At 41.5% G+C, this 24,663-nt stretch overlaps 2 protein-coding genes across 2 annotated transcripts; one reads left to right on the top strand and one right to left on the bottom strand.

Annotated features, from left to right (window-relative positions):
- Nucleotides 1-40: 40 nt before the first annotated feature.
- EAF1 (ELL associated factor 1) lies at nucleotides 41-13,522 on the bottom strand. The gene is made up of 6 exons (XM_048510661.1): nucleotides 13,392-13,522; nucleotides 11,818-11,912; nucleotides 10,436-10,572; nucleotides 9,105-9,271; nucleotides 4,903-5,121; nucleotides 41-3,834 (listed from the first exon to the last, which is right to left on the bottom strand). Exons 1-6 carry the CDS (start codon nucleotides 13,492-13,494, stop codon nucleotides 3,788-3,790), a joined length of 768 nt encoding a protein of 255 aa, XP_048366618.1. The 5' UTR covers nucleotides 13,495-13,522; the 3' UTR covers nucleotides 41-3,787.
- Nucleotides 13,523-13,698: 176 nt separating this feature from the next.
- On the top strand, nucleotides 13,699-23,033 carry METTL6 (methyltransferase 6, methylcytidine). The gene is made up of 6 exons (XM_048510660.1): nucleotides 13,699-13,999; nucleotides 14,650-15,028; nucleotides 17,178-17,309; nucleotides 19,984-20,154; nucleotides 21,429-21,570; nucleotides 22,469-23,033. Exons 2-6 carry the CDS (start codon nucleotides 14,738-14,740, stop codon nucleotides 22,615-22,617), a joined length of 885 nt encoding a protein of 294 aa, XP_048366617.1. The 5' UTR covers nucleotides 13,699-13,999; nucleotides 14,650-14,737; the 3' UTR covers nucleotides 22,618-23,033.
- The last annotated feature ends 1,630 nt before the right edge of the window (nucleotides 23,034-24,663 follow it).

The following is a 24,663-nucleotide window of genomic DNA, read 5'->3' as shown; positions in this document are numbered from 1 at the left end:
ATTCTGAGAGGAAGGAAAACATCAAATAGAAATAAAGTGCTCACTTTGTGCTGCTAATTTTTATTTAAATAAAATTTTAAAAAGAAAAACCCTATTTTTTTACGAGTAATATATATCTACATATATTTTACACAAATGTAAACATATATCTGGACTACACCAATGTTGAGGCACAATTCCTCCAAAATAGTACATTATCATCTGAATCTGTTGTTACTCCTACCTAGCATCTTTGGACTCAGTCAGGTGGTGTGTAACATATAAAAACCAGGGCATATTCCCTGCAGCAAGTCAGCCAGTACAACATCCTCTTACATTCAATTGTGAACTACAGAACACTGAGAATGTCTTTCTCCAGCCTTTTAGTATATTTAAATTTTTGAAGGCTATTGTACATATACTGCTGCAAGGCAAACCAAGATCCATGGCAATGTAGGAATTACAATGTAAATTAACGGGGGAAATGATGTATTATCTTACTTTTGTCTTCTGCCAACCATGAGGAGGGACAGAAGATTAACAGTGCAATCCAGAACAGAATTATTCCAGTCTAAACCCATTGAAGTCAATGGGCTTAGAACTGGAGCAACTCTGTTCTGGACTGCACTGTAAGATATCACAGCCCCATCTTTCAACAGTGAAAATCTAACACTCTCTAATTTGAGATTTCACCAAACAGCAGCTTTCAATCCTATCTTCACGACCTTAAGGACTAAAAACTAGCTTTTTAAAAAATCAAGGTTTTTTAGATGCTGGAACATCAACTTCCACATTTTTGCCAAATCATGAAATACACATAGTCCTGTGTACATATGTAACTAGCCTCGAAACTAACTATACCATAATACTGAAATGTATGGATGACTCATTTCTATCAACATTTCATTAAAAAGCAAACTGTGATGAGTACTCACTATATTCTCCATCCTGATGATGTACAGTTGAAAACCACCATCTTATTTCTCATTTAGGTTTCGTCTCACAAAGCATTATTTTAAAACTAGTTTTTTAAACGTAGATGTATGACAGAGCAAAACTGCATACGGATCTATTTTAAACAATTTGATCTAGAAAAATTATTTGTACTTTATTACCACTTGTAGAATTTTCCCTCTTTGTCTTAACAAAACATACATGTACCTGTTGAATTAAAAAAGCTTAGACCACCCAGATAGGACAGAGGAAGATTCCACCCCCTTTATCTACAGAATCTTGAAAATGTTTGTTTTTTACAAAATCTTTTGCAAAAAGCAAGATTTTTTAGATGCTGAACATCAAATTCCACATTTTTGCAGAATCATGGAATACACATAGTCCTGTGTATATGTATAACTAGCCTTGGAACTTACACCATAATATTGGAGCCAAATAGGAGAAACCTACCTCCTAACCTGACCAGTCACCAAAACCTGTTTTGTAGGCACTAATAATTACTGGGCAAGGTTTAATAGATTTGATTTCTTCATTAGTACTCTGCTGCTTCTTGTAACTGCTGCATGACCTAGTAGGTATTGGGTTCTGCACATTGCATGTATTTGGCACAGGGCAACTGAAAAAAAGCAGCGTGTACTGGGTTGTGTCCTTTGCTCAACAACACAAGTTACAGTTAAAATTCCACCGTGTAAACACATAACCCAGTACGCAATAAGGTAGTTTTTGTTCTGGGACCCCGTATTGTGAAATATAGTACGTTTGGAAAAATTCAGTGTTCTGTTGTCACCTTTAACAGAGTTTAAGGAAAACAAGATGAATTTCTAACACAGGTGTCGCTTGTGAGATAATTTTACACATTACACTTGTTCGGCATTGTGTGCTCACATATCTATGCAGCATGAAGCATTGACTGGCATATATGAGCAGTAGATGTGTGTGCTTCTCATATGTGAAAGCAGAGACAAGAAGAAAGCAGAATTTCCTACACAGAATAGAAGGAATGTTTATGTCTTTGATTTGAACCAGAACCATCATATGAACCTCAAATCAGCATTTTCCTGTCTTAAAATAAACTTTTTCAATAAGGGGAAAAACAGACAAGATATTGTTGGGTGATATATGATCAGATTTTTTTCTCAGATCATTACAGCTATATCGGGATTTAATTCCAACTGGGGCAACGTGGAGAGAGGGGGATTAACCCTCTAATCCCCGTATACATGAACTGGAATACCTATGCCATTGTAGCTCTTTAAAGGAAGAAAAGATGGATGCCCCTCTTTTTCTGAGAAGCAAAACTGTATGAAAGGAGGAGGGTTAAACCCACTCTCCTCTGCCTATACAGCCCCAATCCAACCCACCCTCCCTTTCTACGCATTTCCAAATCCAAATCAGGCCTCTTCATGGCTGTAACTCCCCTTTACAATATGGGTGGAGTTCCATGACCTGTCATGCCAGGTTTGATTCTAAGTCCATAAAAGTTCCAAGTTTATGAAAAGCTCCACTGGCATTTGCCCATGCAAAGTAACAGCCCATCCTGACGGCTGGTGAAGTGGGGCCAGCATAATAGAAGCAGTGGCATACATCCCTCAGCAATCTTCCTTGGTAGTGCAGGGAGAGGAGAAACTTGAAAACCTTCCCTGCCACCAGGACTCCCCCAGTAGAGCCCAATGCACTGACGCCACCCACAAGGGCAGCATAAGTGCAGGGTAGGGGCCATGGCGCAATTGGTGCCAAACCTGGTGCCAACCTGAGGAATGCCCCCACCATGCTGTTGTGAGGCTGGGTGCTGCAGCTGGCCATCGCAGAGTGCCACAATGGCCAGGTGCCAGCAGGTCTTCCCTTCCGCCAGATTAAGTGCTACAATGAGGGCACTTCCACTGGCATAGGTCCGTGCCACCTCCACAAGGGGATTTTCCCCTGGATTGGGCTGCCTGAAAAAGAAAAACACTAATTTGCTTTCAATTTTTAAAAAAGCTTTCTTGCTTGGAGGCAATTCTTACTCGTCACAGGTAACCAGGCAAGTGGCTATTCACAACTCTGTCTTAAGCTAGATGGACCCAGACACAGCAGAGGACACTAGTACTATGTCCTCTTTTCAAATTCACACTGAAGTGCCCGGTTTGTTTTAGACCTGGTCCAGAAACACATTCTACAGATAACTTCTTCATTAAATTCAAGGACATTAGATACCTTCTAAAATTAGGAAATCAGGTCTTGCTTACACATGAAGCAGAATTAGGCATTGCAATCTTTGGATGACACCACAGGCTGCACTACTTCAGAATATGTGGGGAGAGAATGTTAAAATATTATCCGACATTAAAAAAACAACTTCATGCAGTAAGAAAACAACCCCTCAGGAACAGAAAACCAGACTATCCTTCCCCATGCTATGCTTGTCTTGTATTTAGGAGGAAATCCTTGCTTTAAAAAAACACAAAGAGTTCGAAAACTGAAATAACCCCACCTTCTATATGAAGTTAACATTCTGATCTACTCTTTCATCTCAGGCCCTCAGCCTGTGGAAGATCCAGTGACATACAGGGAGTATACTATGCTACTCATCCTCAATGCTTTACAAAGGACCAACACATTAGAACACAGATTACTGTATTCGAGTAGTACTCGTATCTATTTAAAACTTTAAAAGAATATACACAACATACACAATTTATACAAATGGTAAACAGAGTATTAGCCATTGTTTCCGAAAATTCTCAAAAGGTCACGTTAGTTGAAGCTGCACTCATTTGGCTGAGTCCCAAGCCGCTTCTTCATTAGCATTATTCTTGCTTAGTAATATTTGAATCTTGACGCATCTGTGACAGGAAACTAATGGGAAAGCCTTGGTCTAATCATCACTGTCACTTCCAGATTCACTCAACTGCAAGTCATTTCCTGTTTAGGAAAAAAAAAGGAAGTTAAGTTACTTTTTGACTGAATGCTACAGTGAAGAATTTATTTCACCTCAAACTAATTGAAAGAAAGTTTGGCCATGAAGTGGGGATGGAAGGCAACCAGTCTGCAGGGGGAAACAGACAGGATGTTTTATGTTGTTCATGGATTTGTCTTTTAAAAAATGCATTTGCTCCTTTGCAGACTTTGTCTAACAACAGTGTCATGGAGACAGATCTACCTGTGTTTACTACTGGCACCAGCTAGAAAAACTTGCACTGAATCCACTCTATGTTTATACTGGGCCAAATTGTGAAACTATATCCCATAATGCAATTCATTGCTACCTGCAGAAAGGGGCCACAAAATCTGAGGTACTGATAGAGTTGACTGTGATGCTCAATGGCAATATCACCAGAACGTCTACAGTAAGACACTTTCATCACAACATCAATGTTTTCACTTTACCCAAAATTAAAAAGCAGGCTGTGCGTTCTTGACAAGGCAATTGACTGAAAATATCTGTGCTCAGATAAGGGTTAAATACACATTGCACCCAAATGCAAGTCATTGAACCCAATACTATTAAAGGAAAGCTATTTACATAGAGGTGAATTCAGAGTGGAGAAACAGCAGGTGGGTAAAAAATACTTTCGTTGCCCCCTCCCCTAAATTTTCTTCTCCCAGAGCAACATACAAGTTTTTAAAAGTCAGGTCTTGGCTCTACCTGTCTGTATACAGTGTGTGAGTCACCAACTTTTTCTTTATTGAGAGCTACTTCTGAGTAATGAAAACTATCCTCAGACACTCCCCTTTTCCCCCAGCATGTTATCAAGTTCTGCTCTGTCCTAGAAACAGAATGTGAACCAACAAAAGTACCAGAAATGAAGCTATCCGTTAAATATCACAGATCAATAAAAACCCAAAAGAGCAGATCTTTTCCTGAGTCTACTAGGGAGATAGAAGAGCTGCTCTTCAGAGGTCAGCAAGGCACCAGTGACTTGCAAGCCCCCTGTTGGAGACCCCTGTACTCAGAAAATCCCTGTCTTGTGACAAAAACCCTTCACTTACTGAGAGTGTTCATGATCTGATTGCTTCCTTGAGGCCTGCTGGTACCATTGACCACAGCATTTTTGTTATTGTGTTGCTGAGAAGGGGAAGGGTGTGCAGCCTCTTCGCCATCACTGCTGGAGGTTTCTTCATCGCTCCCAGAGGAGCTCTCTGAATCTGACGAGCTGCTGCCACTACTGCTGCTCATCTGCTCAATAATTTCGACTTCAGCTCTTAGCTCTGGAATGAAAGGACGGAGGCAGGTAAGTTAATACGCCTCCAAACAATACATACTTTTGCAGATCATGAGTACCTTCACAACTCTGGGGTAGGTTTGCAGATTCTGAAAAAATCTAGGTCACACGCTATAAATTGGTTCAATTAAGCTACCTAACATTGACTGAATGCATTATGTAGGGCAGTTATCCCTGTGATGCAAACAGATGGCCTTAGAGCTGTGTATCTGTTTACCTACTTCAGTTACAACCATTCCACTGTTACGTTGCTGCAGAATTTTCATATGCTACAAAGTCATATCAGGAAATCTGAAATGTTATATATACTTTTCCAGCATCTGCAGCTCCAATAAATGTAAACTGGATTTCATTCTTCAAGCATCTTCAACAGGATTGTTAGAAAAATCTTAACCTTTGGAATAGATAATGACCAAGATATAAACCTTCCATCATTTTATTTAATTATTTTCCTTCATTATAGTTCACCTTTCTTGTTGAAACTCAAGGTGAAATATACAATTAGAAACAATGCAAAACAAACAGTATAAGACATACCACAAACAATTACATATTTAAATACTGACTGCCAAGAAGAAAGATGGGCATGTTCATAGAAGCTCAAGTTTGCAGCAATTGAAGGTTCTTTATTGAGGCAGAAGGGTACACTGCTACTTAAAACGTCACTGGTTATTTAAAATAACTGCAAGTTAATGTATATAGTAATTTATCGTGATATCTGTAAAGAGGATATTGAGCAGAATTCTTGAAAACTGTACACTTGTGGTTTCTGCACAGTATTCTATAATTTTGCATTTTACAATAAACTTTGTATCTTATCATTTAGGTTGTTGTAGGAATGCAGCAACTTCCAAACTACATGCCAGATATCCAAGTTTTTATTTCAAAATCAACGTGTGATACAGCCTTAGACAACAATGCCCCCCAATACATTGGTCTAGGTGACGGGCCTATTTATTCCCACCCATGGAGACTTATAGATGCTACTGGTTTCCAGAATGCCTTGTGGGATCCAAAGCGTACCATTGATGTGCTGGTGGAATGTCCAGCTCTCCGAAGTCATCAAGGAATTGCTCCCCATTGTCCTCTCCACTCCTGTGCTAGCCTGATTCATTGGTATACTGAGGAACTCAGGCTGAAGAAAATGGAGCTGAGACGAATAGAGCGAGGTTGGCGGCTGCAGTAACATCTTATAGGTTGCTTATGAAAGCCTATGAGATGGCAGTGAGGGCAGCAAAAAAGAGTTTCTATGCTCCCTCCATTGCATTTGCAAGCTCTCACCCCAGCACAATTGTTCAGTGTGATCTGATCTCTGACATCCCTGTTGATGGGCTCTAAAATTAATGATTTGGACTCAGATGTGAGGCTTTTGCAAGCATTTTTTGTGGACAAAGTCTTGTTGCTCCACTGCAATTTCCAACCAACAACTGATACAGTAAGGGAACTGGAGGCTCCTTAGCCATCTTCTGGTTCTATATTGGACCACTTTGATCTGTTCTCCCTACCTGATCTTGACAGATTCCTTGCAGCTGTGAGATGTACCACTTGTCCTCTTGACCTATGCCCTTCATGGCTGGTGAAGGACAGCGATGAGGCACTACAAGGCCCCCTATTGGAAAGTATCAACTGCTCCCTATCACAGGGAGTTTTCCCAGGGAAGCTAAAAGAAGCAGTGGTCTGTCCGCTCTTGATTCACGCAACTACTGCCCAGTCTCAAACTTATTGTTTCTGGGTATAATAGTTGAGAGGCTGATGGTGGTGGAACAGCTGCAGGCATTCCTGAAGGATGCATGAGTTTTTAATCCCTTCCAGTCTGGTTTCTGGCCTGGCCATTGGAAGGAGACCATGCTTGTCACCATCACAGACAAGTTCCAGATGCAGTTGTACCAAAGGGAATCAGCGCTGCTGTTGCGGTTAGATCACACTGCAGCATTTGACAAGTTGATTACAATCTCCTGGCCTGCCACCTCGCTGATACTGGGATCTGGGGCACAGCCCTACAATGTCTAGACTCGTTTCTCCAGAAACGGAGACAGCAGGTGTCATGTGGGGGGAGATGTCTTGGAGGCATCCAATTGCTTGTGGTGAATCATAAGGGGCTATTCTCTCACCAATGTGTTCAACATCTACATGCAGTCTCCAGTGCAACTTCAGAGGTTTTGGCTGAGTTGTCAGCAGTATGCTAATGACAATCAGCTTGTTTTGCTGATGAATGGCCAGCTGCTCACCGCCCCAGATGTTTTGGCTCAGTGTCTGGAGGCCTTGGCTGGCTGCTTGGAAAAGAGCAGATTAACTCTAAGTCCATCGAAGATGGAGGTTCTGTGACTGGGTTGGGATGGTCCAGTGGAGGGATTCCAACTGCCAAGTTTTAGTGATGCAGCAATACATCTGGCTGCATTCATCAAGACCCTGGGAGTGACTCTCGAGTTCTCCCTTTCTATCGAGGCCCAGGTCACCAATTCAGTGAGGATCACCTTTTACCATCTTTGACTGGCTAGACAGCTGGTCCCCTACCAATTCCCTCCTGACTTAGCTACAGTGATCCATGTGACAGTCACCTCCAGGCTAAACTACTGTAACTTGCTCTACATGGGGCTACCCCTGAGACTGATTCAGACACTAACACTGCTTCAAAATGCAGCAGCCAGACTCCTCGCCAGTACATCGGTGAGAGAGCACATAACACCAATACTTCAACAACTGCATTGGTTGCCAGTGGAATTCTGCATCAGGTTCAAGGTTTTGGTTATAACCTTTAGTCCTGGGGCCTGGGACCCTTGTATCTATTAAGAAGAAGAAGGAGGAGGAGGAGGAGGAGGAGTTTGGATTTATATCCCCCCTTTCTCTCCTGAAGGAGACTCAAAGGGGCTTACAATTTCCTTGCCCTTCCTCCCTCACAACAAACACCCTGTGAGGTAGGTGGGGCTGAGAGAGCTCCGAAAAGCTGTGATTAGCCCAAGGCCAGCTGGCGTGTGTGGGAGTGTACAGGCTAATCTGAATTTCCAGATAAGCCTCCACAGCTCAGGTGGCAGAGCTGGGAATCAGCCGGTTCCTCCAGATTAGATACACGAGCTCTTAACCTCCTACGCCACTGTGGCATTACCCTATATTGCCCATGGAGATACTGCGGTCAGTCGACAAAAACCTCCTGGTAGGTCCTAGTGTTTGACCAAGACCAGAGCTAGGGCCTTTTCTGCCCTGGCTCTAACCTGGTAGAACTCTCTGTCTGGTGACACCAGGGCCCTGTGGGATCTATTCCGCAGGGCCTGTAAGACGAAGAAGTTCCACCAGGCCTTTGGTTGAGGCCTCTCGTGCCATCACTGGCCTCCCCACAGGGACCAATCAAATTCCAAATACAGTACCATCTTGTGTGATCCCCCTCTTAACCCATTCATGCCTGGACAATTTAATATGGGTCCATGTTCCCAAACTGGACTGGAGGAGTTTTTATGGGTTTAATTGTTTATCATTATATATTTTAACTGTCTGTCATTTTATATTTTATACTTTATTTATGAATGATTGATATTATTATAACTTCTTATGTATTAGTGTATTGTTTTAAACACTTTGCATGCTCTCCTGAGCCCAATGTTATTAGGGATATAAATCAAATAAATTAATAATAAATATTTATGTAATTGCTCTGTGGATGATCAGTGGGAGCATCACTGAATAGCAACTTCAAACTTCACTATCATCCTCTTTGCTGAGACTTCAGGTTATAAACTTTGACTCTCAATTTTTGCAGATTTCTTTTTCAGCTGAATAGGACTAAAGCAAGCATGAATGTTAATGCTGTCAACATAAATGTCACAATTTGTTCTAAACATGTGATCCAAACAGCAATTTAAAAACCACAGGATATATGGAAGAAACAGCATAAACGCTGCCACTTCAAAACCCATAAATCAAGCAATTAGATCATGAAGTCACATGGTAAATAAAAGAACAGTGTGGCTGCCATACCTCTTTTAATGTCTTCAAGTTGAGGCTCTGGTGAAGGGTTGTCTTTCAATGGGGAAGTTTTGGGACCAGCTACTGGCTTTGGAGGAGTTCTGAACTGGGTGGAAGTCTGTGAGCCTCGGGCAGATTGCTGTTCTATGCGGGCCTGGATCTTGCTGCTGCCTTCAGCTCTGAAACAAATCAGTTGGATGCAGACAATAATGCCTTCCACGCAAACGCCTTCCACACTGCCCCCTTTTCTTACTCCTTCCAAAATGTCTGTGATAGCTCACATTCTATAATTGGGCAAACCAACCATACTGGTGCACTTTTGTATAATTTATTCCGTAAGCAGAGTTTAGACAGCTGAAGATGAGACAGCTGAAGGAATTGTCAGGAAGGCTGCACCGATGATCAGCAACTGGAGCTTTCTCTAAGACAAGGTTTAAGCAGAGCCTTCCTGACTTGCTGTTCCAGCAAACTCACTTGCGCACGGTAGTACTTTCCTAAGCAGAGCTGCAACCTTTTAAGTCAGTGGGGTCAAAAAGCAGCAACTCTGCTTAGGACAAAATTGTTAGACCAGGCGTCCCCAACATGATGCCCGTGGGTGCCTGCAGACACCTTTTCTGATGCCCACCAAATGTTTTAGGAAGTGAGTGTGGCCAGGTAGGGCTTTTTGCATAGCAAAGCTCTGAATTGACTACTGGGGGTTTAACTGGCTGTGCAGATATTTTTAAACATTGCTTCCAGGGCACAAGGATCTGCTCTGTGCCACTGAAGTTAAGTGTGGCAATCGTTTTGCCCTTGGCTCCGTGTCCCGTGGCATCCATTTTGTTACTGTGTCCACCATGCTGTGTCAGAATGCCAAATGTGCCTGCAGGTTCGAGAAGGTTGGGGACCCCTGAATACAATCCAGACATGTATAAACAACTGTAAATCCAACTGATCCAGCGACATTGTAAGAGCTTAGGTGGAGATCTTCCAATGTAAATCATAGAGGACTATGCCCCAACTAATTTCAAAAAATCATCCCATCTGTGATATGACTCAATTTCCATATATGCAGAAATAGCACATGGCACACCCTTTTCCTGAATGAAACATTTCAGACTGCAGATGACACCTTGCAGACCTGACATTTCCCCTTGTTAAAAACTCCTTGCACATGGAAAGCTAGGATACCAAGGAAGAGACAAAACAAGTCTTCTGCCTGTTATCCTAGTATTTCATATGGGAGACAGTCTTTCCTTTTTTAACATGGACTTAAAGATGTGGTCTGCTACCAGAAGCAGTTTCAGAAGACCTGTTTCCCATGTTTTAACTGACCCTCATACATCCCTGTTAGCCATTTTTACCTTGTCTTTTTTACTTGAATGCTGCTGCTTAGTTTTTCAAGCACAAATTCTCCAGTATCATGATTGATGATCAGAACACAGTCCTTTTGGTATGGTCTTTTATTTCCTTTGAACACTGTCATTGGAGGAGTAGAACCCTGATGTTAGAAAAAGATGCAGATAACATAAGTCTAATTAGGTGCACATGCTTACACCAAGAAAAAAAATGATGGATGGATTCCAGTGGGGCAGCTGTGTCAGTCTACTGCAGCAAAAACAACCTTAAATAGCATTGTAAAAATTTATAAACATAGCCTACTGGCATATGCTTTTGTGAAATGGGCTCCATTTTACAACACCATTAGTCTTTAAATTGAGTGGTGGAATCTTATCTAGTGAACTGGATTTCTTTCCCCACTCCTATACATGAAGCCTGATAGGTGACCTTGGGCTAGTCACAGTTCTCTGAGAACTCTCTCAGCACCACCTACCTTACAAGATGTCTGTTGTGGGGAGAGGAAGGAAAGGGAGTTTGTAACCTGCCTTGCGTCTCCTTATAGGAGAGAAAGGTGTGGTATAAATCCAAACTCTTTTCTTCTCCTACCACAAGAAGAAGCATAAACATATATTAAATGCCTGTTAAAATCTCAAGTGGTTTTATGCTGTATGCATCAGGCTTCTCAACTCTACTTTGTAATGTAGGCACTGAACTGTAATTCAGCAGTTTACCTGCTCCATCCATTAACACTGTCCCCAACACAGTATTATATTGGATTCTGACAGCTCAGGGCAGGCTGAGAGGGAAGGAAGCACTTGAGCATTCTCTACAGAATGACAGCATTCAGATTTTGAGACAAACTATGGTATGTACAATGACTCTGTTTAGTCTAGCAGACACAAGAAACAAATCATGGTTTTCCCACTCCTTGCGCTCCCTTTGCTTCCCAGCACATGTAGAATCCTTTCTCTGTTACTGCCAGACAACTACAGGGAGTGAGTTACTCAACAGTTTATCGTTTGGAATTTAGATGCTACCCCAAATTACATTCAGGACAAACCATGATCTGCAAACCATCTATGAAGTACAATTTGGTACCAACTGTTGAACATTAATTTATTTGACAGTGCAAATTTATTTGACATTTATTCTACGGCCAGACAACTAGCTGGTGGTTGATCCACCAGTTAATTATGACATAATATAACAAATGTGCCACAGAACAGGTTAACCTGTTATCTCTGTCTCTAGACCAGCTCTACCTTTTATAAGTTGTTGCTCAGTGCTTTTGAAGCATATAACATTTTGTTTGACCATAGACTCAAAAATTAAGAGGAAAAATCATAAGAAGCTTAACTGAAATGAAGAAAAGTAGACTGTGCACTCTGATGCAGAATCAACTTACTGGGATATGGGGTAACGTAATAGTAACTTCATCGCCTTTTCCGACTTGTAGTTCCCCCTCACAGGACGTGTCTATTGACGCTGGCTTAAAATCATCTAGAGAGAATGTTAACAGGTATTGAACATGCTTATAAATTACTGACATTGATTTGGACAAACTCACCACCATTTACTATTTACTGGAGTGAATCTAAGAATGAGACAATGTGACATAGTGATTGGAATGTCAAACTAGGACCATGCAGACGTGGACCAAAATACCTCTTAACCATGAACTGCATGGGGTGGCTTGTGCGAGTCACTATCTAGCTTTGCAGGGCAGTTGTTGAGGATAAAATGAGGCTGAATCGACTATGTAAAAATAATAATAGCAGGAAAAGTATTAATTTGTTAATGATCAAGATACAAGAAATTGTTTAGCAATGATGTTGTACAGCCAGTGGATAGAAAGTAGGGCATTTAAGACTGTGAATCATTCTCTTTGATAATATTAGTTTTGTAATCTTAAGATCCAATGTGTTAAAGTTAATATTCATACAGTTTTGGGGTAGCTATCTTCTTTTTCTGTTTTCCTTTGCTGACCTTTTCTTTTTTTGTTTTATATTTCTTTTTTGCTGTTTGTTAACAATAGTGAGGAAATTAATAAAAATATTTTTAAAGATAAAATGAAGAAGGGAAGGTTTCATATACCATTTTGAGCTCTCTGGAGCAACAAGATAAAATGTGTTTGATAAAAACAACTTGAGGAACAGTTGAATTGGGAACCAGTAACTAACTACAGGAGAGAAGAGGACTGGAGCTTTTGTTTCAAGAATCCAGAAAGGCAATATGCCCCAGATAACACACTGCAAGACATAGATTCACTAACTACCCCCTGCATCTTTTACAAAACTTGACATACAGAAAATTAGCAAACAAATGTAGACTGGTCAATAAACCTTTTCATTAGGTCATACTAAACTGTCATAGCCACACTTTTCCTGGAAAATCCTCCCAATCTGAATGTCAAAGTCAAGCACTGCTTCATCTGCTGCATATGTGGGACAAGAGGGCTCTTGTCAAAAGCACAGGGCATCTTTTGCATCTCACTTGCCTTTTTATGCTGTCCTCCTTCAGCATAGATCGTTCTCTCCCACAAATATGTTTATATTTTTCAGACTATTTTTATATCACTGCATTGTTTTTACACGTCTTACATGTAAGCCGCCTCGAGTCCCTTGGGAGATTGGAGGAGTAAAAATGTAATAAGTAAATAAATAATTCTCACAACAATCCTGTGGGCTAGGCCAGACTTAAACCACCAGTGAGAGCGGCCCAAGGTCACCAAAGTGACTTTTCCCGACCCAGCGCAGCTTTCGACCCGCCTTTCCTAAACGCCGAACCCGACCGCGCTAACCACTACACGATACTACTAAGAGGTTTCGTTTAAAGCAAAACTCCAGCAACCCAGGATGGGAAGGAGTCCGGGTGTGTGTGTGTGTTCTTGACCTCCTAAGGAGGAGGCGGGACGAAGCCGCTCTCCGTCGAGGCCGGCCCGGTCGACCCCCGGCCCCCGAGCCCTTGCGGGCCACTCACAGCGGATGGTGTGGAAGGAGGCCTTGGGGTGCCGCTCGAAGCTCTCGCCCAGCTGCAGCGGGTGCTCCTCCTTGTCCAGCAAAGGGGCCGCCAAGCCGTTCATGGCTCCGGCGTCGCCCGCGAACAGCCGCCGCAGCAACAACAACACCGGGCCGCCCCCGACCCGCCTCCCCTGGCTTCTCTTCCGGCCTCGGGCCGGCGTGTAACCGTGAAAACTCTCCCCATGGAGTAGGCCTCAACCCCTCGAGCGCAGGCTTTTCTGGGCGGGGAAAGTGAGGTAAAGCTGGGATGCACGAGCGTAAGTGCTGCCCGGTGAACTAAGGGAATTAGCGAGCCGTTCGCTGCGCTCCGTCCAGGTTTCTTTGGTGTTTTCTGCTCTACGATGTCCTGTGGCTGGAGATGGTGGGGATCGAACTTGCGGTCGTCTGTGTGAGACTCATTGGAGCCCTTCGCTGAGCTCAAGAACTGCGTCTTGAGGGAGATACCAGCAGTGGTGGGATTCAAATAATTTAACAACTGATTGCTTTCAAGCACCATTTTAACAACCGGTTCTGCCGAAGTTGCGAACCTGCTGAATCCACCAGGTAACCTAAAGGAGGAGGACCCAGGTAAATTACAGAGACGCGTGGCAGGTGTCATCTACATCCTTTACAATTTATCCTTTCTGGACTTTTCTGTTTACAGATTTATTTTCCCCTGTGAACCCGTGTTCTCATTCCTCTCTTTGTATATAAATACAGGCTGTGCTAGGGCTGTCACTTCTCTGCTGCTCTGTTTTATTCTCACAACAACTTTGTGAGGAAGGTTGGGCTAAGAGTGTTTGAGTGGCACAGTCACTCAGCAAGCTTCCATGGCGGCATAGGGATTCAAACCGGGTTCTCCCAGACCCCAGTGTGACACTCTCACTATTATATCACACTGTAGGGGCACGCGAATAAAGAGTAGCAAAGATTATATGCTTTAGCAGTAATTAAATTATGCATGTGTTAAAGGGGGTTTGGGCCAGAAAATGCATGTAGGAAAGAAAACATCTCTATATTCAATCTGTGCTATAGACATTGTGTACAAATCCATCCCAGTATGGTGTCATAGTTCTTATTCCCTGTATTTTGGGACTTTATTAGACTATGTTTTGTCTATTTACAGATGGATTCATTTAAAACCTATAAAGAGGAAAGGGGGTGTGTCCCTTTTTCTATGTTGTAAAACACACCAACGATGGCACAGAACACTAACCTTTTCTTCATTGTCTCTTTAGATCTAGATCTCATCTGATGAGTGCAGTGAATAATTAAGATAAATTAGGATTAAAGCAGCTCTGGAATTGTGTACCCGTTATAGTTAATATGAATGAAGCTGGGTCTTTGGAAGACACCCCATCTGTTGCTCAGCTTGACAGAAGAATCCCCACTTACAGTACTTTGCAGCTAACTGGGCACAAGGCAAGAACACTTCACCCTGAAGAAACAGAAAAGCTGGCAAAAGAACAAATCTTAGTATCTGACTTCAAACAACTGAAGTTAGAAAAAGAAGCTCAAAAGAACTGGGATCTGTTTTACAAAAGGAATAGCACCAACTTTTTCAAGGACAGGCACTGGACGAGTAGAGAATTTGAAGAATTAAAAGCCTGCCGTGAAGTAAGTTTCATTCACTAAAGCAGCAGAGGGTGATTCAAAGCTTCTGTATAGAGAGCAGGAAACGTGCAGCCAGTCCTTGTGTTGTCCTTGGTTGCATGAATTTTTGGGTGCATGAAATGGGCTTCAAGCTATGCATTTCATTTTTTCCCTATTATGCTGTGTTTGCAGTTTTCCTAGGAAGACGTAATAAAACAACTTATTTTTGGAAATATCAGTTATCAGTTGTTTTCAAAGAAGTAGCCATTAGTCCAGGGCAGCAAAAAACAAACAAAACAGGAGTATTGGGGCACCTTACAGATGAACAGAGGTGAATTCTGCACAGCACAAATATAATTAGCTGAGGAAGGAAAATATCCTATTTTGGGGAGGAACTTCACACAGGACTCTTCCCTAAATGAGCTCAGCCTGTTATATTTATTTCAACCCAGATTTTACAAAAATCGCTAAACTAATGATCTTTGTTTGCAAAATCCCAGATTTTAAATGCTTTCTGCTTGCCAGTTTGAACAATAGCACCAGGAAGTATCCAATTTCCTCTGTTCTATTCACCATTCTAGAGAATTCTAGAGATTCTAGAGAATCCACTCAAATGGTGACTGCTGTGTTCAGATGGGAGATTCTTGGTTATGGGGGGCGGGGGGAATCTCTTGCTGCCCACCATTCAAATGTCTGAAGCATGGCAGGGAGAGATTCTCCACTAGGACCTGTGATTCAGCATTCCTAAATGACAGAGCAAAAGAGTCCAGCAGGTTGCAGGTGGTCTAACCATCTTTAAAAGGAACTGATTAACATGCAGCAACTTCAGTTTTTCTATGGAATGCCCAGGTTTGATCCAGTTCATAGCCTGGTGTTACATTTCCAGAGATTTGTGTTTCCTGTGGCAGGGGGAATGATATCTGAAAATTTCTATCTGTCTTTTCCCTCTTCTCAACTAAAACATGTTTTTATTATGAATGTTCTTAATTTTTTTAACTATCTTAGTGGCTCTGATGAAAGTAGAAGGTTGGGATATAAATGGTGTAAATAATAAATTTTTAAAAGAAAACTGTCTTCGAAGACTTGAATATAGTGCATGTTAGGATTGCAGACTGAAAATAAATAGGTGGATGTTTACCATTATTTATTTAGAATATTTCTATGCTGACTCTTCAGAGTCCTGTTCAAGGTGATGAAGAATTAAAGTGATGATATTGAAACACAGACCACCAGATATAGGCAGCTATCAGACATAAGCAGCATCAAAACCATCAATGAATAGAAGCAGGTGATAAGATAAAAACCCCTGACTAATAGCCTGGTTTAAAAGATGTGTTTTAAGCTGGCACCAAGAAGAAAGTAAAGGTGTCACCATGTGAGTTTCAAGGGGCAGTGTTGCAAAAGTGCTACCACTGAAATTCCCTGTCTGTAGTTACCACCCACCTCACCTTGGAAGGTGGGGACACAGATTTCCAGGTTTGAGAAGCAGATCTTAACTAGCAGCAGGATAGCATAGGAGGAGGCAGTGATCTGGCCCCAAGCCATTTAGGGCCTTAAAGATAAGAATCCAGCACTTTGAATTCTGCCCAGAAACTGTTGAGTAACTAGAGCAGATCTTTTTGCTCAGGGGGTATATATGATCTCTGTAACCAACCCTTGACAGTAGCCTAGCTGTTTCATTTTGGACCAACTGCAGTTTCCACACCATTTTCAAAAGCCTTAATTAAAATGGGGACCTCAGATTCTCCCTTTAAATCCCTGCCGAAGGGGGTGCCTGCTGTCAGGGGTGCAATTGTTAACTAGTAGCACCAAACTTTCAAGGTATCTTTAGGAGACTCTCCTGATGATACCACCCAGGTTTGGTGAAGTTTGGTTCAGGTGGTCCAAAGCTATGGACCCTCAAAGATGAAGCCCCCATCTCCTATTAGCTCCCATTGGAAACAGTGGGGAAAAGGGGCACCCCCTTTGAGAGTCCATAACTTTGGACCCCCTCATCAGTGATGTGAAAGACCTACGGATCCACTGCTGGTCTGAGTAGACAATATTGACCTTGATAAACAATGGTCTGATTCAGTATAAGCTTTCCGAAAACATTGATTTATGCTGTTAGTATTTATTGGCTGGGAATTTGTTTGTTTTGAATATAATCAGTTATGCCTTCTCTCCTCTCTAGTTTGACAATCAGAAACTGACGATTCTTGAAGCCGGCTGTGGTGTTGGTAACTGTTTGTTTCCACTTCTAGAAGATTCAAATATCTTTGCTTATGCATGTGATTTCTCCCCTCGAGCTGTGGAATATGTAAAGGTTGGTAAGATTAGACTTGGAAGAAAGGTAGATGTGCCCACAGTGTGATCTAAACAGAGTTATGTCCTTCTAAGTCCATTGTAGCCAGTGGGTTTATAAGGGTGCAGTTCTGCTTAGGATTGTACTGTAGGTTTCTTAAAATTATAGGGGAAGAGAGCATGATTATTTTTTTTAATGGAAGATTAAACACTCCAGGAAAGTGAGCGGGAGGGATTTATCAAGACTGGGTCATTATAATCAAACTATTCTGGTTCTGATTCTCTATTCTTGTTCACACAATCAGTGAGCCGAAAATAACCATTTCTTAAATCATTTTAGCCTCGCGTTTGATTGAAAAGTTCATTCATTAAAATCTGAGACTGAAAAAGTGAACAGTATGAAAAGGCTGCTTAGATAATCAGGACATCTTTTTGCTGCTATTTCAAAATGTAGTAACAGGAATAAAAACTGTGCTGAGGGTTGGGGTTTTTTTTGCTGAATTGCATTGTTTATATAGTGTGTAAACAAACTAAGCATGGCACAGTGAACAGCTGTAGGAGATAAACTTCCTGATTCTACACATGTTTACTTGGCAAGAAGTCTTTGCTTAATGGGTCTTGCTCCAAGGAAATGTACATGGCCTTGTAGCTCAATCCAAAACATACATTTTAACCAAAATCAGTTATCCTATTTACAGACTAAGTAAATAAAAGCAAACCAGACTTAACTTAGTATTTGTTTTAAATTCCCAGGTAAGCCAAAAACAGGCTGAAAACCAATCATCTAAGGGTGAAAGTATTATTCAAAAGTAGAGCGTTAAAACATTTCTAAACAGTAAAACCAAGCTCTCCTTATACATTTTGATTAAAACTGATGTGATCATGTTTTCTTTTAATATAGAAAAACAGCACTAATTGAAGAATAATAGTAAATTGATTAGGAACTGTACTGAAGTCTGTAGAAGTGGCTCAGATCCACTGAAAATAAAATGTTCTGTTGCTTTTTAAAAGCACATTTGCAGACTGGGTAACCTTCATTTAGTATGTATTTTTTTAAATTGTAAGGATTACTAACATGTGGAAAGAGATTCTGATTAAATTGCATTCTCTGGGATGGGTACAAGTGCCTCCAAACACTCATAGGAAAAAATGCTGTAGATCTTAAATAGTATTTTCTATACTCTTTTCCACTGAAAGATTAAAGTGCAGTCAGTTGTGGTGCAGCAGAAGAGAAAACAGTATGCTTCCACATTAGAAAATAGTCCCAAATGAATATGAGAATTAACATTTCTTTTTAAGCACTGCCTTTGTCAAAACCATTATTCTGTACATTATTAAACATTATTCTGTACATTATTAAACATGTATTAAACAAAGTCATGAGGGCGAGTTTTTTTATTTTTGCATTTGAACAGAGGAGAGGGAACAGAACTAAGTAGGCACTAGGACCCAAGGGGAGCATTCTACAACAAAGAAGGTCCAGCAAGTGGCGGTTGAATATACAATTCTACTTTAATCTTTCAGTGGAAAAGACTGTAGTGTTTGGGTGATTTTGAAGAATGGTGTTTAATTCTTGGCCAGAATCTTTCATATGAGCTGTCCTGGCATAATTGAGGAAAGAATTTTCAATTATGAAAACTGATTGAGAGCGGTGCACTTCTCAGTCATATGCCACCATTTAAAGAGTCTATTTATGCAGGCAGCAAGAAAGCCAGATAGATAATAGGGATGCAATTTGCTTTCGTTGCTGCAAACGCACTGGTGGCTGATGCTTTTTTTCAACTATGTTGAAAAAATAGTTTGTCTTGTCATTTGGCAGATCTGTTGGTGCCAAAGCTGTAAAGCAAGCTCCGGCGACAGTTTGACTGTCTTCCAAGTTGGTAAATAGTTATTTGGAATGAAATTGTATTTCTAATTGGTATGTAAAAATCTTTGGCAGTTCCTTCTAATACAGCATCAAGAAATACAATGAAAACTTTGTCATCTGGACTCGATTGTCCAGAACACTCAGTTAACCAGCAGTGCCCAGAGGGCAGGCTCCCCGCCCTCCAAGCCACCATGTCCATGGAGATCTCTGGCTGCACAAACTCCCTTCTCTTGTCTCTCCAGCTAGTCTGTTTGATGCCCTCAGCCTTTGCTGGCCTTAGAACAGCTAGTGCTGCCAGCTGAAATCATCCTCAAGTGCCTCCTTCCCTTTCAGCCTGCCCTGAGTTGTCAGGATCCAGCTGTGCTGGGGGCTGGCCTACTGGTCTGTCTATAACATAGGTTGGAAGAGGAACGGTCCCACCAGGCGTGTGGGCACTCCTAACAGGGCAGGGTCTTGTCACTGGATTCCTTGGGGTGGGAGAAAGTGCAGACCAATAAACTCAGCTGACCAGCACATTAGATTAATTGTCATTTCCATTTTCTATGAGTGCTGGATAACAAAGCTTTTACTGAACTTATGAAGTCTACGTTGCCCAAAAATCCTTGGGAGCAAGCTGTTGTTTATGGCACGTGTGCACCTCAGCTGACAGAACAAAAAGTAAATGTGTTGTTCAGAACACAGAGGCTTTTGAGTAAATTAGGAGCTTGCTAGAGACAGTTATATTATTTCTGAGATGTTTTCTTCACAGTTCAGATTATTTACTTCAGAAAGCAAATGTCAGAGCCTTTGGTTGCCAATGTCTAAGGAAAAAAATATTTTCATTTCATAGCAAAACCCTTTGTACAACATCCAGAGATGCAAAGTGTTCCAGTGTGACCTTACCAAAGATGACATTCTGGAAAACGTGCCACCCGAATCTGTGGATGTTGCGATGTTAATATTTGTACTTTCTGCTATTCATCCAGAGAAGATGCACTTAGTTTTGAGCAACATTTACAAGGTGCGTAATTATATTGAATAATGGTTGAGTTTTTTCATGGAGTTGCCTTTTCTGATCTCAACAACCGCTGTTCATATAGTACATTTCTTGCCTGTGTGGCAGCCCTGGCTTTCCCCATTATATAGTAAATAGAATATATGATGAAGAAAGGTATTTGACATGGAGCTGCTAGTAACTTCTGTGGTCATGGATGTTGGCAAAAGATCACTGAAATGATTGTGGGAGGTCATGGCCACACTGCCCAGATCTCACATACTTCATCTGTGTGTGAGTGTAGGAAAAGCCAAGGCTACTTGTGGGATTAAAAAAAAGAGAGTACAAAACAAAAAATCTATCCTCTTATAATTTGAATTATTTGCTAAGTAAATCTGGAATCCCTGGCCTATTTAAAGTATGTATATTTGAGCATATATGCATAATTTTCCTTACTTTGCATAATTCTTCCATTTTCATTGGTGAGAGGCAATGAATCAAAGGCCATTACTGAAGCCATTTCCCCAACTACACACATTTGCTGATTACCAGTGCAATCCAGAGCTGCAGCAGACAGGGACGGTGCTGCCTGAATGCCGCTCTGTCTGCTTCAGAGGGCTTTCCCACAGCACAGGAAGCCCGAAAAAGGTGTTTTTTTAAAAAATCCTCCAACTCCTCATAGGGGAGAATAGAGATATGCCGTGAAAATGGCTGAGAGGGGTCTGGAGGCCAACTATGGTCGGCACGGCCCCCTGAAATGGCCCTGGAATGCTGGCATAGTTGGCGGCGACATGCAAGCACTGGTGCAAGGCCAGGTGTCATGGGGCACCGCAATGGTCAGGCGCTGGCAGATTAGCCCCTCTGCCAGCAAAAGTGTTCCAGAGAGGGCATTTATGCCAGCAGAAGCCCATGCAGCATCCAGAGGGTGAGTTGGTCCCCTCCCTCTGGATTGCACTGCATTTGCTGGACATTTTTTTGATGTAATTGATCTCATCTTTCGGGATCTAGAAAATGTAATACACATGGACTATTTTTCCTGAAATTTAAAGTGGCCTACTTACGTTTTATCGACCCTTGATCAATACAAAAAAATAATTAGAGAATAATACAATGCCCTAGTAAGAAACAGTTGATAGACATCTCTCCATGATACAGCATCCAAATAATCTCAGAGGTAAAATAATTAGTATTTTTATTAAAATATGTGAAAGAACTGAGCCATAATGATTCAAAGTCTTCCATTTTTTATTCTGTACTATGCTTCTGTTTTAAAACATCAATTTCATGTTCCTGTCTGTCAGGTGTTAAAGCCGGGCAAGTGTGTGCTGTTCAGAGATTATGGCCTCCATGATCATGCAATGCTGAGGTTTAAGTCTGCAAACAAACTTGGTGAAAATTTCTATGTTAGACAAGATGGAACAAGATCGTACTTCTTCACAGATAGTAAGACATTGAATGAAAACTGCTTTATTTGCACTTGGCTTCCTTGAATTCCCATGTGCCTTGTAGGTTTTGTACTAAATGTGAATCATGAAATTTAGTAATCTGTCATTTATCTAAGGGACTGTCACTTATGCTCCCATGCATCAATTGTAGTATTATAAGACAAAAATATTCCTTTTATATATGAAAAAGGCCTTCAATCAAAGCCTATTGAGGTTAAGACAATACTTAAAGGCCCTATCTGAGCCAGGCACTATGCGATAGCAGAAGAGCCAGCGTGTTGTAGTGGTTAAGAGCAGGTGGATTCTAATCTGGAGAACTGGGTTTGATTCCCTACTCCACCTGAGTGGAAGAGGCTTATCTGGTGAACCAGATGTGTTTCCACACTCCTATATTCCTGCTGGGTGACCTTGAACTAGTCACAGTTCTTTGGAACTCTCTCAACCTCACCTACTTCACAAGGTGTCTGTTGTGGGGAGAGGAAGGGAAAGGAGCTTGTAAGCCACCTTGAGTCTCCTTACAGGAGAGAAAGGTGGGATATAAATCCGAACTTCTCTTCTTCCTCTTCTTGTCACATGTGGCTCTTTACCAATACTGTTTGCACAGGGGAGGGAAGGGCAGATATCAAATTTAAGAGGAGTTTGATACTGTAAGCGGTTTCATGGAATTCTTACATAGACACAGCTGAAAAACACTACCACACAAATACAGACATTCAGATTCAAATACCATTCAAATTCTTTTTAGATTAAGTGTGTGCCAAAGCCCTCCAGTATGGCTGCTCCAGTCAAGCAATCTGTTGTACGGAGAAGAGCTGTCTGTGTTGTTAAGACCTCTGCCTTCTTGTGTTTACATTTTCATTTAAACTTGTTCTGTATTTTCCCCTTCCTCTGTTCAGAGTTCTTGGCTCAACTGTTCCTGTCTGTGGGATATGAGAAAGTGATCAATGAATATGTGCTGCGAGAAACTGTGAATAAGAAGGAAGGTTTGTGTGTGCCAAGGGTATTTCTCCAAAGCAAGTTTCGAAAACCTCAAAGTGAAACCTGAGTTTTCCTTCCAACAGTCCAGCAAATGCAAATTTTCTGTGGAAGCAGCTTTTCATCTGTTGTCGAGGTGTCTGGGTTGCCAAAATGATGGAGCTTTTGGAAGTGGCTTTGAAAAGTGAATGATCATGGAAATAAAAAGAATGGGTAGCTGTCTTGTCTGGGCCACTGATAGAATGTTTCACTTGGACTATGGAAACTCCATTTCAAGTTATTTAGTGGCCTCTCGGGTGACTTTACACAAAAGCCTACCATGTGGCTTTTTGAAAATCAACTGTACCATTTTTAAGGACCTCTTTGGGAATAGAAGTCAGAATTTGTAGAAAATTCATAAATGCCTTTTTGGTAATTTAACTGCTTTTGTAACTGGATCTTGTGAACCACAGTTATCTATGTTTCTATTTAAAATGTTTTTAATTACTTTTGGACCATTCTTATTCAAAATCTTTCAGCAAGCTGTCCTGGCAGGTTAAATTAACCAACATTTGTCTGCAGATGTCCAGGGCTTTGGGGGAGGGGCTACATGTACTTGCCACATTCCCTCTGTTGTCATACACCAATCCAAGGGCCAGCTGTTAGACCTGATCGGGAGGAGGAAAATTGCTTTGTGAAAGTATGGACTGTAGGAAGTGTCCCCGGCCCCTTTCAGGCTTCAGCAGGAATTTCTGTATCCTTCTAAAAAAACTAGGTTTGTGTGGTATAGCAAGAGCCAATATTTGACTGAGACCAAGCAATTCTCTGTTCAGTTCCATACTTAGCTAAGGAAGTCACCAATGGCCCCATCCAAAGGTGTGGGTGGAATCTGCCCATGGGAGCAGTGTGCGGCCGTTCTGGTGGATTTGCTGTCCCCGGGTCACTTACCTTGGTGCAGGGGCAAAATCGCTGGTGTGCAGCCACCACTGCCTTCCCTGTCAGTGGGATACTGTGTAGGGTGCTGCAGCGGTGTCGCTGAGCCTTTGCCACCAGTGCAACAGGGATGGTCTGGGGGCATGGCTGGGGAAGAAGCTGACTTTAGTCTGCTCCTTCCTGGCTGTTTGGTTCCTTATGCCAGCAGCAGTTAATTTAGACAAGCCACTGAAAAAGTGGTGTGAGTCTGTAGAACCCCAGAGGCTTCTCAGCAGCGGGGAGGCTTTTTCTGGGAGCGGCAGGGTGGTACGGTCACTTGTTGCAGCTGGCCAGAATTTAAAACTAGTGGTTTCCCTCTTTGCCATATTGGTATTCTTTCCACTAGGTGGCACCGTGCACCAGTCTTCTGCCTCATCAGGAATTGTCCATGCTATTTCTCAAATTATTAAAATTGCCTCTTTCTCTAAATTCTGGCACTTAAAATAGATTAAAATTAGGAGCTACTGCAGAAGAGTGTCGATTAAGAGGGAATAAATGGCATATCTGTTCCTAATTGCTAGCTTCAGCTTGTGAAGCAGTAATCCTATCTGATGGAGAACCCAAAGCTTAATTTGATTTGTGAGAGATTTTTGCCTGAAAAATAGTTTCAACTATAAGGGAAACTGTGTAGTCTCTGGTCTGTACAGTGTATAGTGGTGCAGTCTGCATATAATGTCAAACCATGATTTGCAGCTGCATGAACAAATCTTGGTGGTCTTCTGATTGATTGATTTTTTAATTTACTTCATTTGTACCCCACATAGACTGAGCTTATGTGATTGGCCTTTAAGATGAGAAAAAGAACAAGTAGATAAAATCCACTGAAACAAGATTACACAGAAAGCCAGACAATAGATAAAAGCATTAAAAAATTGTCAGTAACATCAAAAAGCACAGACAAGCTGTTCGTGAATCTTCATTGCAGCTAACAGATATCCGACGACTTGCTGGGAAATAAAAATAATTATTTGTGACAGAAGGTATACTATCAATTGTTGATCTGAAAAACTCTGAGCATTATACTATAAAGGTCTGATAAATACATTCCTTGGCTTCAGGTAAAACTTACAATACAATCACTCATAAATTAAATGTTCATGCACCGCAGCCTTACATGGGTCGTACAGAGACAGAATGTCTTATATCTACTATGTAAAATGCCTGA

Source organism: Sphaerodactylus townsendi, linkage group LG11 (genome assembly GCF_021028975.2).
Source record: "Sphaerodactylus townsendi isolate TG3544 linkage group LG11, MPM_Stown_v2.3, whole genome shotgun sequence".
NCBI classification, from domain to species: domain Eukaryota; kingdom Metazoa; phylum Chordata; class Lepidosauria; order Squamata; family Sphaerodactylidae; genus Sphaerodactylus; species Sphaerodactylus townsendi.
This window is presented reverse-complemented; position numbering and strand designations above follow the sequence as displayed.